This window comes from Mesoplodon bidens (genome assembly GCF_964165515.1).
Source record: "Mesoplodon bidens genome assembly, chromosome: 11".
NCBI lineage: Eukaryota > Metazoa > Chordata > Mammalia > Artiodactyla > Ziphiidae > Mesoplodon > Mesoplodon bidens.
The window spans coordinates 45934964-45951627 of NC_138167.1; the positions used below are offsets into that span (position 1 = coordinate 45934964).

At 39.3% G+C, this 16664-nt stretch overlaps 1 protein-coding gene across 1 annotated transcript; it reads right to left on the bottom strand.

The window, feature by feature from the left end:
* Positions 1–355: 355 nt before the first annotated feature.
* HIGD1C (HIG1 hypoxia inducible domain family member 1C) lies at positions 356–16331 on the bottom strand. The gene is given in 6 exon segments (XM_081249853.1): positions 356–453; positions 10846–10861; positions 10863–10916; positions 10920–10981; positions 16132–16207; positions 16211–16331. Coding segments are annotated over 6 exon segments (288 nt in total). The 5' UTR covers positions 16226–16331; the 3' UTR covers positions 356–388.
* Between the last annotated feature and the right edge of the window lie 333 nt (positions 16332–16664).

Below are 16664 nucleotides of genomic sequence, written 5' to 3' on the forward strand. Positions count from 1 at the left end.
GTTTATGAAAGCCTTAATTACCTTGCCCTGTTTGTGGAGAATTAAGCTATGAATAGAGCATCACATTTAATATGGATAGAGAAAATTTTTCTGTAGCCACTATATAACTCCTAATTTTCAGATTGATTTGGCGTAATATAGATTATTTTCTGCCACTAACTAGAAAATAAAAATTTTAAAAGTCAGAAAATCATGGCCTAGTCTTTGAAAGACATCAAGAAAGATATTTTTGAGCTGACTATGATTGTTGATTTGGAAATCAACTTCTTAAACAGCTGAAGTCTATGAGAATTCCGGCTGAAACTTCTGCAGTATAATTTGCTACATATTAAAACTTCTTCATAATAAATAGTTTTCAGAAGGCTTCTTGTTTTTCTTATCTGAAGCTTCATTTTTTGGACACATTGAAGGATCGAGGTCTAATATAATCCTTATACATAGAATAGAGAACACCTAGAAACAAAAAGATGTGTATCAGTAGAGTATCCATGGGAAACAAACACTGAATTTCTTCACTTGTATTTTTTTCTAAAACCAACCTACAATTAAAAAACAAACAAACGCCCTCTATCTTATTAATTTTTGGCTTGGATCATATGAGTGACTCCAGGAAAAAAATACAAAAAACAAAAAACAAATCTAAGAGCCCTTTAGGATCAGTATAAATCTGAATTTATGACATTACAATGCCACCCTAAAGTTTGAATTTTAAAATATTGGTGAGAAAGGAAAGTGGGAAGATTTGGCTAGATCTTGAGATAAAAACAATAGGCACTTCAACTTAGAAAACATCTATTCAGTGTCTACCAGTACTCAGTATTCTGAAGAAAAGCAAAGTGAATGGATCTAATCCCTGCTTGTAGGGATTTACAGTCCAGTGGATGAATTAGCTATGTTTAGGCAGATGAGATAAATGTACATCTTCCCCAAGGATGAGGTCCTAGGGCCATGCAGAAAGGGGGGAGTGGCCAGGGAAAATATCCTGAGGAAGAGAGGAGCTGCTTCAGTGAATTCAAGGGATGTCAGCAAATGTTCACATCCAAAGCAAGTTAGAGGGCTTCCCTGGTGGCACAGTGGTCAAGAATCCGCCTGCCAATGCAGGGGACACGGGTTCGAGCCCTGGTCTGGGGAGATCCCACATCGCGGAGCAACTAAGCCCATGTGCCACAACTATTGAGCCTGCGCTCTAGAGCCCACGAGCCGCAACTACTGAGCCCGTTCACCTAGAGCCAGTGCTCTGCAACAAGAGAAGCCACCACAATGAGAAGCCCGCGCTCCACAACGAAGAGTAGCCCCCACTCGCCGCAACTAGAGAAAGCCTGCGCACAGCGACAAAGACCCAATGTAGCCAAATAAATAAATAAATAAATAATAAAGAAAAGAATCTGCCTGCCAATGCAGGGGACACAGGTTCGAGCCCTGCTCCAGGAAGATCCCACGTGCCATGGAGCAACTAAACCCATACGCCACAACTACTGAGCCTGCGCTCTAGAGCCTGCGCGACACAACTACTGAAGCCCTCGTGCCACAACTACTGAAACCCGCGCACCTAGAGCCCGTGCTTCACAATGAGAAGCCACTGCAATGAGAAGCCCACGCGCCACAACAAAGAGCAGCCCCCGCTTGCAGCAACTAGAGAAAGCCCGCACGCAGCAACGAAGACCCACGGCAGCCAAAAATAAATATATAAAAACCAAACAAATAAAGCAAGTTAGGGAGTCACAGATTTAAACTACAAGTCACCACTCTCACCATCCATATCAATTGTCAAGGCATCAGCTATCTAGTAGATTGTCTGAACTAAACCTTTACTTCATTTTCCTTCAGCTTTATTTCTGATACCTCCTGTTAATACCTACAAAAAGTGCACAGAGCCTAAAGGGTAAGTTAGTTCTCACCTCAGTTAGATAGCAAATTAGATATCTGCAGAAATAACTATTAACCTCTTGCCTACCTCTTAAATGTTGGTGTTCCCTGGAGTTCTGATCCCAACCCTTTTCTCACCTCATTCACACCTGTTGCTTCACTGGTAAGCAAGTTAGATCTCTCTTCTGAATGTGAGACCCATGTATAGATTATATAATATGTGACATTTCCATATCCCATAGTTAGGTGGCCTCCAAAACTTTAAAATTGTATATAAGTAAATATGTTGAGCATGCCCCTCAAAATGCACATTTATTTATAAACCGTATAAATGTACTACGATCAGTCTGTATACTGGTAAAGCTTTTTTGTTTTTGTTTTTTATTGGCTACACAGTGTGGCATGCATGCGGGATCTTAGTTCCTTGACCAGGGATCGAACCCATGCCCCCTGCATTGGGAGTATGGAGTCTTAACCACTGGACTGCCAGGGAAGTCCCGCTTTTTTGTTTTTAAGGTAAAAATATTTTCTTCCCACGTCCCCATGGACCTCCTTATACATCAACTAGGGTATGAGTACTGTAATTTAGAGACATCTTCCATAGGCATCTTAGTCAGTATAATATAAAATTAAGAGTTCAGGCTCTGGAATAGATTGCCCATGTTACTGTGAACAGGAAACCTTTCCTCTCTAAGCCTCAGTTTCCTTACCTGTAAAACAGGATAATAACAGTACCTACCTCATTGAGTATTGTTGTTTAATAAAGACTGGTCATGAGCCCCTTGCATCATACCTGAATTTATGCTAATTAGGTGACTCATGGTGGGCTCCTAGGTAGCTTCAGGATGTGGCTAGTCATGCCAGAAGACCAGCCATGTGATTAGACTTGCAGGGAGGGGAGTAGGACTGGAGATTGAGTTCAGTCATGTGGCCAATGATTCAGTCAATCATGCCTACATAATGAAGCCCCAGTAAAAACTCTGGACACTGAAGCTCAGTGGAGTTTCTTGGTTGGTAAACACACAGGGAGGGTGACATGCACCAATTCCACAGGGCGAAATTTTGAGTTTGGGACCCTCCCAGACCTTACCCTATGTGTCTATTTGGTCCTGATTTGTATACTTTATAAAGAAATTGTAATTGTGAGTATGGTGCTTCCCTAAGTACTATAAGTTCTTCTAGTGAACTATCAAACCTGAGGGAGTCTTGGGAAACCCTGAATTTGTAGCCAGTTGGTCAGAAGTGCAGGTGCTCTGGGAAACCTCAGTGGCAGTGTCTGAAAGAAGGGTGGTGTTTTGGGGAACCATGTCCTTAAACCTGGGGCATCTGATGTGAGCTCCACGTGGTTGACATCAGTATTGAGTTGTCCTGCAATACACCAGGTGGTGTCCCAGTAGGTATTAAGATTAAATGAGATAATGATATATAAAGCAGAGTGACATACATCATAAGCACTCATTATATGTTATTATTGTTTTTTCCAATATGTACTCATCCTCTCACCAAACCTGTGCTTTCTTCTTCATTCTTTTTTTTTTTTTCTTTGCGGTACACGGGCCTCTCACTGTTGTGGCCTCTCCTGTTGCAGAGCACAGGCTCCGGACGTGCAGGCTCAGCAGCCATGGCTCACAGGCCCAGCCGCTCAGCAGCATGTGGGATCTTCCCGGACCGGGGCACGAACCCGTGTCCCCTGCATCGGCAGGCGGACTCTCAACCACTGCGCCACCAGGGAAGCCCCTTCTTCATTCTTTTTATGTGTGAAAGGCACACCTTTCATCTCGTTGCCCAGACCATAAACCTAGGAGTTATCCTTGATTCTTCCTTCCTTCCTTTTCCCAATCACTTAGTTGCTGAGTCCTCAGTATTTCTAGAATCCATCTCCTCTCTGTTGCCATTGCCACTGCCTTAATTCATATCCAATTCATCATCCAATTGGCTTCTGCCTTTTTTCTCCCCTCCTTTGCAAATCATCTCTAATCATTTTCTTTTTCCTCTTAACACTTTCTTCATGGTGATATAAATATGCATGGAAAATAGTTCATAAAACTTAAATGACCAGATTAACAGATATTTGTAGAATGAACACCTGTAATTATGGGTCAAGAAGTAGAATATTACAGGCATCCTGGAAGCCTCCAGGTTTCCCTTTCTGATCATATTCCCCTCCCTTTTTCATAGGTAACCACTGTTCTGAATTTTATGATAATAGTTTTCCTTGCCTTTATAGTGTGACAGTCTGTTTAGTATCCCTAAACAAACAGTTTCATATTGCCTGTTTCTGATCTTTCTGTACAGCAGGCATCTTTCTTTTGTTTTTTGGCCGAGTGGCATGTGGGACCTTAGTTCCCCAACCAGGGATCGAACCCACACCCCCTGGATTGGAGGTGCGGAGTCTTAACCACTGGACCACGGAGTCTTAACCACTGGACCGCCAGGGAAGTCTCCTAGCAGGCCTCTTTTAGATGCTGTTCTGACTGTTACTCCCCTATTTAAACCCTTCACTGGCTCACTTCACCTTTTTACTCCTCAACTAGCAACCATATAAATCTATTGGGGGATTTGTTTTATATCAATTTAACTAAGCTGTTACTATGTTTTCCAGAATTCCCTTGCCTGCATCGTTCCAGGTTAGCTTGGCCATAGAGACATTTTACTTGAGATTTGAAGGTGAAAGTTGAAGCAGGAGCTGCCAAATTCTTTTTGCACTTGGAAGGCTTGGTGCAGAACACCAGGTGCTATTACAGCTTGTGTATGTTGTTGTTTATCTGCTGGCTCACCTCGCCGTTGATGGGCAGCATTCAGGCCCACAAATCCTTCAGCTCCTTCTGGATCTCCTCCATTAGCTTTTCTGGCTCCTGGGCCAGGTGTGGATTAGCTCCATGATAGAGGGTGTCAGCTTTTCCTGAAGGTCATGCCATGATCAAGGTTGGAGTCAGCAAGACTCTGACTCAAGTTTCCATTTGTCTTTGTGGGTTCCAGCTCACCCTTGCAGATTCTAGTTTATTTTTCTTTCCCAATCGCTGCCTTGTTAACTTCAGGTGCCAGCATTAGAAATATAACCAGCAACCTAACATGGACTGTTCAGCCAGTTCCCAAAATTGCTTGAGGTCATATCTCTATAATAAATCCCTTTTTATATATTACTACTAGTAGTTTTCCTTCTCTGATTGAACCTGACGGATCCAGAATTTGGTATTGGAAGCTTCCAGAGGAACATAACTCTGAACATTGGTTCTCTGAATTGGTTCTGGGTTATCGGGAGTTGGTTCTCTGATCTGATTAGATTTAAAGGTATTAATGGGCTTTTTTTTTTTTTTTTTCCCTCCAGTGGCAAAGAGTATGCTAGCCGTCCATGGCATGTGGTAGCAAAACATTAAAAAAATGATCACCTTGCAGACACCCTTATTCAGGTGCCTATAGAAAGCAAGGCTTTGGGTGATCAAGTATTTATTGTCATAGAACATTTAGTGGAAATAAGGAGTATAATAAGGTTAGTAACTTTTAAGTGTGCTGGAGAACTTGGGAAAACTATATGATGGGCTCATGGCTTTAAATTCCTAGCTCAAGGTCTTGTGAGGGACCTGAAAGCTTTATGACTTTCTAAAAAGAAACTCTTAACTCCTGTAGCCTTGAGACTGGTATTTTTGAAAAATGTACACAGGGGCTAATCCTGTGAGTGACTAATCACAACACAAATTAAATTCCCAAACTCATAACACCTCTTATGTTAAAGTTTAGGGCATTGGGGACTTCCCTGGTGGTCCAGTGGTTAAGACTCCACACTCCTAAAGCAAGGGGCAGGGGTTCGATCCCTTGTCAGGGAACTAGAGCCTGCATGCTGCAACTAAAAAACACCCTGCATGCTGCAACTAAAAAAGACCCTGTATGTCGCAACGAAGATCCCTTGTGCTACAACTAAGACCTGGTACAACCAAATAAATAAATAAATAAATACTAAAAAAGAAAAAAAGTTTAGAGCACTGCTTTGGAAGGCATGGGACTCTGAAAATTGGGATGGGGACATATAAGCAGATTCCAGTGAAACTGGGTCCTTGAGCCCCTATATCTTACTGAGACTCCTTTGCCAGTAGAAACAGTCCTTCTCTCTGTCTGAGAATGACTGAAACTTGGACCAAAAAGTAGTCTCCACTAAATGAAGTTGAAATACCAGAACTTCCTTAGTATACTTCCACGGTACAGCAGTGATTCTTCTTTACTGGGGCAATTTTGTTCCCCAGGGAAGTCTGGCAATGTCTGGAGACGTGTTTGGCTGTCACAGCACAGGTGGGTACCATTGGCATCTAGTGGGTAGAAGCCAGGGGTGCTGCTGAACATTCTGTAATGCACAGGACAGTCCTCCGCAACAAAGAATAGTCCAGTCCAAAATGTCAATAGTGCTGAGATTGAGAAACTTTGCCATAAAGGAAGGTATCCAAAGGCTTAGGGAGATTGGAATGTTAGACTGGATTTATCCTGCTCACTCACCCCCTAAATAGATCTCCTTCCTTCTGCAGAGCTGTGAGAAGTACATTTGTTAAGGCAGCCCTGGCCACCTTGAAGAGGTCTATGGTAGTGATTTCCTATAAGCCAAAAATGACAGTAGGAATTTCTGGGCTCCCTGAATTCAGTAGGGATGATGGGATTGTGGGGTGGCAGGGGTCAAGTGGCAGCTTTTAATTGACAAAGACAAGGAAAGCATGATTACCATAATGGGCAGCAAAGCCTAAGCAGTAATCAAAATAGTCTAAGCCACAAAGATCTTTGGCATTGGCTAATTGATTATGTTGTACCTAGAGTTGAAAGTGGTGAGCAGCATGTAAGCAGAAAAGCTCTAGGTCTGGCGAACAAAAGTTTGACTTGAATCATCACAATAGAGAGCCATGGCCCCTCAACCAATTCCCAAATTTGAGTCAATTCATAGACCCAAAGTCCCTGGAATAAACGAGAGGTCAGATCTCCTTAAGGAAAGACCCTGTTTCACAGCCAAAAATGCAAATACTATAAATCCTCCTTCTAGTCTTCCCCAAAGGCACCTATGACTATTCAGCAGGGTGCCTGTGCAAGAGGAAGGGGAAATAATCACATGTGTGGGACATTGTTAAATATTGATTTTGAATTGATACTAATGCCTGGAGAATTAGTGTGTTCTACCAGTCGAACTAGGAGTTTATGGTCAGGTCAGTGGAGTTTTGCTGTGGGTCTATTTTACAGTTGGTCTGGTGGGTCCCTGAACCTACCTTATGTTATTTCCCCAGTTATGGAATGTGTAATTGGAATAGACATACTCAGCAACTATCAGAATCCTCACATTGGTTCCCTGACCTGTGGAGTAAGGGCTATCTATTATGGTAGGGAAAGCCAAGTGTAAGCCACTGTTGGTTTTTTAAAAAATTAATTAATTAACTTATTTTTGGCTGCGTTGGGTTTTCATTGCTGTGTGCGGGCTTTTCTCTAGTTGCAGCGAGTGGGCTTCTCAGTGCGGTGGCTTCTCTTGTTGCTGAACCCAGGCTCTAGGCGTGTGGGCTTCAGTAGTTGTGGCACGTGGGCTCAGTAGTTGTGGGACATGGGCTCAGTTGCTCTGCAGCATGTGAGATCTTCCCGGACCAGGGCTCAAACCCGTGTCCCCTGCATTGGCAGGCGATTCTTAACACTGTGCCATCAGGGAAGTGCAGTGTAAGCCATTCTAAATGCTTCTATTACCAAAGCAATACTGCATTCCCAGAGGGATTGTAGAGACTAGTGTCATCATCAAGGACGTTAAAGATGCCAGGGTGGTGATTCCTACCATATCTCCATTCATTTTGCCTCTTTGGCCAGAAGACAGATGGATCTTGGAGAATGATAATGGATTTCTATAAACTTAATCAGGTGATCAGTCTAATTGAAGCTTCTGTACAGGTGTGGTTTCATTGCTATAGCAATCAACACCATTTTTGCTATTTGTTTTGCAGCTATTAATCTGATTGATTGCTTTTTTCTGTATACCTTTTAGTAAAGATCATCAGAAGCAGTTTGCTTTCATCTGGCAGGGCCAGCAGTATATGTTCATTGTTCAGTCTCACGGCTGTGTGAACTCTCCAGCCCTATGCCACAATCTAGTCTACAGGACCTTGATCATCTCTCTATTCCACAGGACATCACATTAATCCATTACATTGATCTGATCTATCAAGGGTAAACTGCTACTATATTGGTAGGGTAAGGAGGAGTGTGTCTGGAATGTATACCTTCTGGGGCCTTTCTTAGTAGTCCCATGTCATGTGATTAAAGAAGGTGGAAAATTATACCCAGTACAGGAAGGATCATTAATGACCCAGATCATTTAAGAATGTTTGGGTCTGGGGAGGGTGGGAGGGAGGGAGACACAGGAGGGAAGGGATGTGGGAACAGATGTATATGTATGACTGATTCACTTTGTTATAAAGCAGAAACTAACAAAAAATAAATAAATAAAAAATAAAAAATAATAGGTGTTGGAAAAAAAAAATGTTTGGGTCAACACCCCAGTCAAATAACCATGAATAGCCAAGGTGCTTTCGGAAGGCAAAGGGTGGATGAAATGGCCAGTGGAAAAACATAGTTATAATATGAGCCATGATCATCCGACCAGTTGCAGAAACAAAGACTGTGATAGTTATGAATATTTCTTCCTTATTTTGATATGAATACACTTGTGTATACAGTCACCAATTTTTTTTCTATTTGCCATTTCCATTTACCTACCATCTAATATACGAAGTATTAATAGTAGTTAACTTTATATCTCAGGATTTAAGTCATAGGATATCAAAAGGGAATATGACTCAGCTCAAAGATGAATCAACATCACCCAAAGATGGACAAAGGGATTTTGTATCCTCTTTTGGGAGAGAGTTAGCATGTTTTTGGTTATACAAGGGATGGTTGATTCTGCCATTGTCTTTATTTGAAGGTAAGTGTATTAAAAGAGCTGTATATGGATGACAGGTTGACAAGGGATAGACAGTGACGGATTTGTAATGTATCAATTTAGCTAAACTATAACTAGATTTTCCAGAATTCCTTTCCTTTCATTCCCTGAAAAATTGCACAGGAGACATTTTGCATGAGATTTAGAAGGTAGAAGTAAAGCAGCAGCCAAGTTCTTTTTACCTGGGAAGGCACTGTTGCAGCATATTTTTGCTTATCTGCGGGCCCACCTGGTTGGCATGGGGCAGCAGTCAGGAGTGCAGCTACCATGGCTCCTGCTGAATTTCCTCTTTCACCTTCTCTGACTCCTTGGCCAGGTCCATGTTTAGCTCCAGGATGAGGGGCATCAGCTTTTTCTATGTCACTCCATCATCAAATTTGGAGGTTTAGAGATGGTGAGAAATCCATAAGGATTCCAGACCATCCTGTGTGTTTCAGCTCATCCTAGCAGGTTTCAGATTTTTCTTGCTTCTCTCACTTTTCATCTACCTTTTCTAACTGCTTGTGCTGCCCACTTCAGGGCCCAGATCCTGATACATAAGCAAGAGCCTCACAATTACATAAGTCCAAATACCTAAAATAAATCTCTTACTATATGTTACTACTCCTAGTTCTGCAGTCTCATCAAACACTGATTGATTCACCTACCATACCAAACTGTGTCGAGTTCCACTAACATGCCATGCTTCTGTGCCTTTGTTTTTTTCCTCTGCCTAGAATCCTGACCTCCTTCTCTGCTTAGTTAATTCCTCTACATTCTTGGCTCATCACATGGTTTGCGTCCTTAGAGAAGCCTCCCTGGACTCTCAGCCCTAGTTAAATGCCTCTCCTTTGTGCTTGTGCTTCCATAGCAACCTGTGTTAATCTTACTGTAGTACCTCTGACTTTATATTGTCTTCTCCTGCTCTTGATCTCTCTCCCTAAGGAGATTAAACTAGTTGAGGGTAGAGAGTTAGTCTCACTGCTGTATCTCTAGACCAGCACAGTGCCTTGCACATAGCTCATGCTCATAAGTGTTTTCTGAATGATGAAAATGAGGCCTGTTACTTTGTAGTAAAGTTTCTTGTTGTATTTTGTTCAAGACTCACATATCACAGCTCATAGTAAAAAGATAATTACCATATAACTCCCTATAGGCAAGCCCCACACCCATCATCCCATAATCCTAGACCTACTCAGGCTGATTCTACTTTGCACAGCATGAAGGGGAGCTAAGAACATTGTGACTTGTTCTCATTAATGTAGACAAAAATTTTAGGTAATTTAGGTCCCAAAGTAGACTCCTTGTTAGAACTAAATGATTTAGCTGTTGATATAACCTGAATCAACCAGATAATTTTACACCCATTCTTTGGATTTGACTGTGTAAATATTGCTTAATTTATAGACTAATAAAAAATTACCTATTGCTCAAGCTTGGAATAGCTGAGTTATACAGGGTATAAACTATTCACTGCTCCTTTCACTATAAAGGATAACAGAAACTATAACCTAGTTCTCCACTGGGTTTTTCTTCTTTTAGATTGAAGTATAATTCACATACAATTTGAATTTATGTTGTACAACATAATGATTTTATATATGTATGTATTGTGAAATGATCACGATAAGCCTAGTTAACATCTATTACCATATATAGTTACAGAATTTTTTTCTTGTGATGAGAACTTTTAAGACCTACCCTCGTAGCAACTTTCAAATATGCAATACAGTATTATCGACTATAGTCACCATGCTGTACATTACATCCCCATGACTCGTTTCTTTTATAACTAGAAGTCTGTACCTTTTGCTTACTGAGTTTTTTTTTTCAGTGCTTAAAATACCAAGAGATTAAGCCTATAACTGGGCAGCAACCTCAACCAAGTGAAGATCACCGTCTTTCTTACCCTTCCTCCTCCATTACATCATCTTGACCCAATATTCATGAATGAATATGAATGAATAAATAAAAATACTAATATGAATGGATGAATAAATCAAAATACTCTCAAAGACAGCTGAACACAAGATACAAATTAAGCAGGTTACCTAGAGTCACAGCTCTTAACAACAAATCCTTGGCCAGCAACTCTTATGTGAATAAGATGAATGGACATTTTCTAATCTCTTCTGTATTTTAACTTGTAAAGACCATAGGACCCCACAGTTGTAAAGCCTGCTATCCCTGTAAATTTAAAAAGTAGGGATTATATAAATAGCTGGCTAAAATTCCCAAGAGCTTAGAGAATTGAATAAAAGACTGTGCAAGGGATCAGTACCTGGAAGATAAGCCGGCAAGATACCAAAGGATACTTCACTCATGGATTCAATATTTGCAGTTTTGACTCTTCCCAGAAAAACCTGAATTGTATACTATAGTAACTTGTCTAGTAATTTCTAATTTTCCTGAGGCATGGCTTCAAATTTATAGGCTGCAAGCCTTTTATTTGGGGCAAGTCACTTAACCAACCAAAATCTCAGCATTCATAGCTTTTGGGTGTTTGGCTTTATTCCGCTCTACTTGTTATTAAATAAGAAGTAAATCTAGTAAAGGGAAAGAAACTTTACTCTTCTGTGAAAATGAGATATTAAATTTTAATGAGAGGTAAAAAGGTCTGAATATTTGCATGAGAAGTATGTGACTCTGGGAAGAACTGTGATTCTAGAAAATTCCAAAAGCCCATACAAATATTTCTGTATTCACTACATATGTCAAGGGGTGAATATACTGCTGGGACAACCCAGATTCTGTGTAATTCACTCTAAAACAGAAAACTGAATAGGAATCAACTGAATAGGAAAAATTCTAGAAAGCGATTTGAAACACTGTGAGAACTTAACCCATGACAAATCAAGATAACCAAATAACAGATAAGGGAAAAACTATTTGAACTAACTTGGATTTGTATCTCACACCAGACCCTACAAAAAAAAGTCTGGATGGGTTAGAATTAAATATGAAAATAAAAATATCAACAAAATCTAGAAGAAAATAGAACAGCATATTTATAACATCTAAAAGGGGGTAAAGTAGACTTAAAAAAAGTGACAAGGACAAAAATGCTATATTTTGACATAAGAGTAAAGGAAACTTTTGCATAATAAAAGTGTGGCTCTATTTTGGGGGATCTCTCTTCTATTCTATTGATTTATGCATCTATCCCTTCATCAATACCACACTGTCTTGATTACTCTATCTATATATTAAGCCTTAGTATCTCGTAGGAGTGATTCCTTCCACTTAATACTTTTTTTTTGTTAAAGGTATCCATCCTTGAGATCAACTGCCTCCTTTTTTTAAAAAAAATTATTAAATATATTTATTTTTGGCTGCGTTGGGTCTTCGTTGCTGTGTGCGGACTTTCTCTAGTTGTGGCGAGTGGGGGCTACTCTTTGTTGTGGTGTGTAGGCTTCTCATTGCGGTGGCTTCTCTTGTTGTGGAGCATGGGCTCTAGGCGCCTGGGCTTCAGTAGTCGTGGCACGCCATCTCAGTAGTTGTGGCTCGCGGGCTCCAGAGCGCAGGCTCAGTAGTTGTGGCGCACGGACTTAGTTGCTCCACGGCATGTGGGATCTTCCCGGACCAGACTAGGGCTCGAACCTGTGTCCCCTGCATTGGCAGGTGGATTCTTAACCACTGCACTACCAGGGAAGCCCTACTTAGTACTTTTTCTTAAAAGAGGTAGTTTTAGCCATTCTAGAACTTTTGCCTTTATATAAATTTTAGAATAAGCTTGTTTCTGTCTACAAAAAAAAAATTGCTGGGATTTTGATAGGAATTACAGTAAACCCGTAGATGAGTTTGGGGAGAATTGACATCTTTATTGAGTCTTACAATCCACGAACACAATAGTCTCTACATTTATTTAGGTCTTCTTTGATTTCTTTCATTAGCATTTTGTATTTTTTCAGCATACAGATTCTGTACATGTTTTGTTAAGCTTATACCTAATCATTTCATTTCTTCAGAGTGATTGTAAATGGTCTTATGTCTTTAATTTCAGTTTCCATATGTTTGTTGTTAGTATATAGAAATGCAATTGATGTTTATGGACGATAGCAAGTTTTGATTAACTACTGGCACATGTTTGTCTCTGTGGGTGGGTGAGGATATATTTATTCTCTCAGAGTATATTTAATAAGTGGAAATAAGAATCAGAGTAAATAATCACATTTATATGTATATTTTGTAGGCTGATTAGTAATAAGTGAAATTGAAATAAAAATGACAAACATAAAAACAGCAAAAAACAAATAACAGTTAAAAGGACAATGGCAGGTACATTGAGAAACAGGTACAATGCTGAAAGCTCTGTAAGTTTAGCCAAATCTTTCTGGAAAGAACTCTAGAAACATATAATAAGTGACATTAAACTGAACATGCTTCCCGCCCTGGAAATTCTACTTTGGGGACATACTCCAAGGAAGTAAGCAAAAGAAAAGTCAAGAAGTTGACACAAAGATGTTTATGGCTACACTGTGTATGAGGAAAAACTAAACCCAAATGGCCCAAACAGAGGAAAAACTACCATAGCTATAAAAAAATTACAAGTATAGGAAGTACTAATATACAGAAATGTACTATGAAATGTTATGTGAAAGAAGCAAAAACAAATAATCTATCAACACAGAGTGTAAATACATATAATGTACACACAGACCTTAGCAGTATTCATAAGATTTTAAACAATATGAATAAATTATAATGACAGAAGTTAAGACAACAAATTAAAATGTTCTGTAAATTATTGACAGGATACTCTGTCCTGCAGCAGAAAATACTTAGTAGATATTCTTAATAAAACAATAGCTAATAGGGCTTCCCTGGTGGCACAGTGGTTGAGAGTCCGCCTGCCGATGCATACCGCAAAAAAAAAAAAAAAAAAAATTTGTATATATATTATTGAATAGTTTGTTAGCTATTGTTTTGTTTTTTTTTTTTTTGCGGTACGCGGGCCTCTCACTGTTGTGGCCTCTCCCGTTGTGGAGCACAGGCTCCGGACGCGCAGGCCCAGCGGCCATGGCTCACGGGCCCAGCCGCTCCGCGGCATGTGGGATCCTCCCGGACCGGGGCACGAACCCGTGTCCCCTGCATCGGCAGGCGGACTCTCAACCACTGTGCCACCAGGGAAGCCCTATACAAATGTTATCAGATATTTTTCTAGCAAAAACTTGGCTCTCTTCCCTTATCAAATCAATACTCTGTTCTTACCGAAATTTGTTTTGCTTCTTTTAGAGATTAAAGTCAGCACCTCTACTGTTTTCTATACGCTGTCTCTGTAGTTTGAATATAACTGAATTTAGTTGGAAACACTTTTATCTTTCTACTTTAATCATGCTAAATGTCTCTGGAAAAACAATTTAATTTACAACAGGCACAGTGATTAATCTCTGTTCATTACAGTGATCTGTTCAAGTGGCACTGAGTTCTTGAATTATTTTGTTAGTTAAAAATGCTAAAGAAGAGGAATAAATCACTACAAAATTATTTGCCTCCATTTCTTGTGCTACTACAAGCCTTAATCAAATTAAGTGGAACTTTCAAACACAGGATATTACTATAAAGTAAAATTTTGATTCTTTCTGATATGTGAATAATGACACTTATAAAGTTGCTAGATTTGTAGTGGCATTTAATGGAAACATATGACTTATACCTATTTAGAGGCTTTTGTGGAATTAATCACAAAGTTATGTACATCTGATTTATATATATATATTTAAAAAAATTTTATTGAAGTATATTTGTTTTACAATGTTGTGTTAATTTCTGCTGTACAGCGAAGTGATTCAGTTATAATATATATATATTCTTTTTCATACTCTTTTCCATTATGGTTTACAACAGGATATTGAGTATAGTTCCCTGTATGTACATCTGATTCAAATAAGTTATTTTAATAGTTTCCAGACAAAGAAAGCACAAGGAAAGAGGCATGGCTGAAGTATTAAATAATAATGCCTAGGGCAGCTAAAGCATCCAAAAGAGAAAGAAGAGAAAGCTTAGATTTTAAAACATAATATTGGTGCTTAGATTTTGTGGGGTTTTTTTTAAAGTCCACATACATATAGTATTTGTTTAAAATGTAAACATATCAAATATGTGCTGGGGAAGGATAAAGAGGCTAAGACTCCAGGTATAATTAGAATAATACTTCTTTAACCTGGAGTTTACTTAACCATCAACCTCAGCATCTGGAACACATCAGGAAGCCAGCAACAAGCCACAGAGCATGAACACCACAAAGTTCATGCTCTCAAGTGTACAGGTAGACCCAGGCTTTCATTCAGAGCTTCTTTACTCTGAATTGACTCATGGTTCTTTTAAGCGTGGGTATCTAGCTTCTGACACCACAGAACATTATTAGAAGCAGAAGTTTCTGATGGTACTCAACAGTAATGGAAGAAACAGAAAAGTCTATAAACATCGACACAAGAACTTAAAGTTTGGAGTTGACTAGAGAACAAAGAGACATGTAAATCTTCCTCAACTCATGACAGGGTTACACCTTGAAAAACCCATCGTAAGTTGAAAATACTGTAAGTCAAAAATTCATTTAATACACCTCACCTGTTGAACATCATATCTTAGCCTAGCCTACTTTAAACATGCTTGGAATACTTACATTAGTCTGTAGTTAGGCAAAATCATCTAACACAAAGCCTATTTTATAATACAGTGTTGAATATCTCATGTAATTTATTGAATATTGTACTGAAAGTGAAAAACAGGATGGTTGGGTACACAGTGGTTGTAAGTGTATTGGTTGTTTACCTTCATGGTGGCGAGGCTGACTGGGAGCTGCCACTGCCCAGCATCATAGAGAGTATCATACTACATATTGCTAGGCCAGGAAAAGATCAAAATTCAAAGTATGGTTTCTATTGAATGCGAATTGCTTTCTCATCATCTTAAAGTCAAAAAGTCATAAGTTGAGGACTGTCTATATACATCTCAAGAGTCTCTAATAGGCTCTGTATAATAATAAACTGATGCTGCTGCTGCTGATTGAGTCATTACAGAAAAGTTACAGTCCATTCAATCAATCCTATTTAGATTGTCTGGGAACTACTAATTTTCAATAGACTGCTAATGAAAATGGATTAAACAGAATAAAAAATTGATGCTTCATAATAATGAGTTAATATTTACTGAGGATTTGCCATACACTAGAAACTGTGTTGAAAGTGTAACTCATTCATGCATAGAAGGGGTTAGCTCCAATTATCTGAAAACATTCAATTATATAAACTATTTCAATACTCAAGGATACTGGGTAAGTCATTATTGTTTTATTAGAAACAGCTTTACAGTATCCAGTCAAGGCTTGTACTTACCTACAGGGACAAAGGGGGAATTTCTAGATTTCCTGATCAGTTGGGATAACTGGCCTTCGTCCTCATCTGCTGACCACTAGTTATCTGAAGACATTTTTCTCTCTAGTAACAGTAGGGGATAATCAAAAAGAATCTGTTTCTGTCTCCCAATATACTCTTGATTATGTGTTCTTCTGTCTTCATTTGCTTGACATGCTTGTCTGCTCAACTGAAATAAACAGTTATCTTTCCTTCACCCTTTGCATTGTGGAGTCCTTTCATTTTGTTTAGGGGTGGAGGAAAGAAAAATATACAAAGAGAGATAAATGATAATCAGATTCCATGAATACAGAGTAAAAACACAGATCATAAGTGTGTTATTTAGTCCCCTTTCACTGCTTGGCATTTGAAATCATTGGGAACCTCGGAACTTCTGCAAACAGTAAGAACACAGAGTTTCTTTCACAAAATATAGTTTTAAAGAATGATGGCAGTGCCAACATAGGCAAAACTACCTCCAGATTTACAGGTGATGGGAGAACGATCACTCCAGT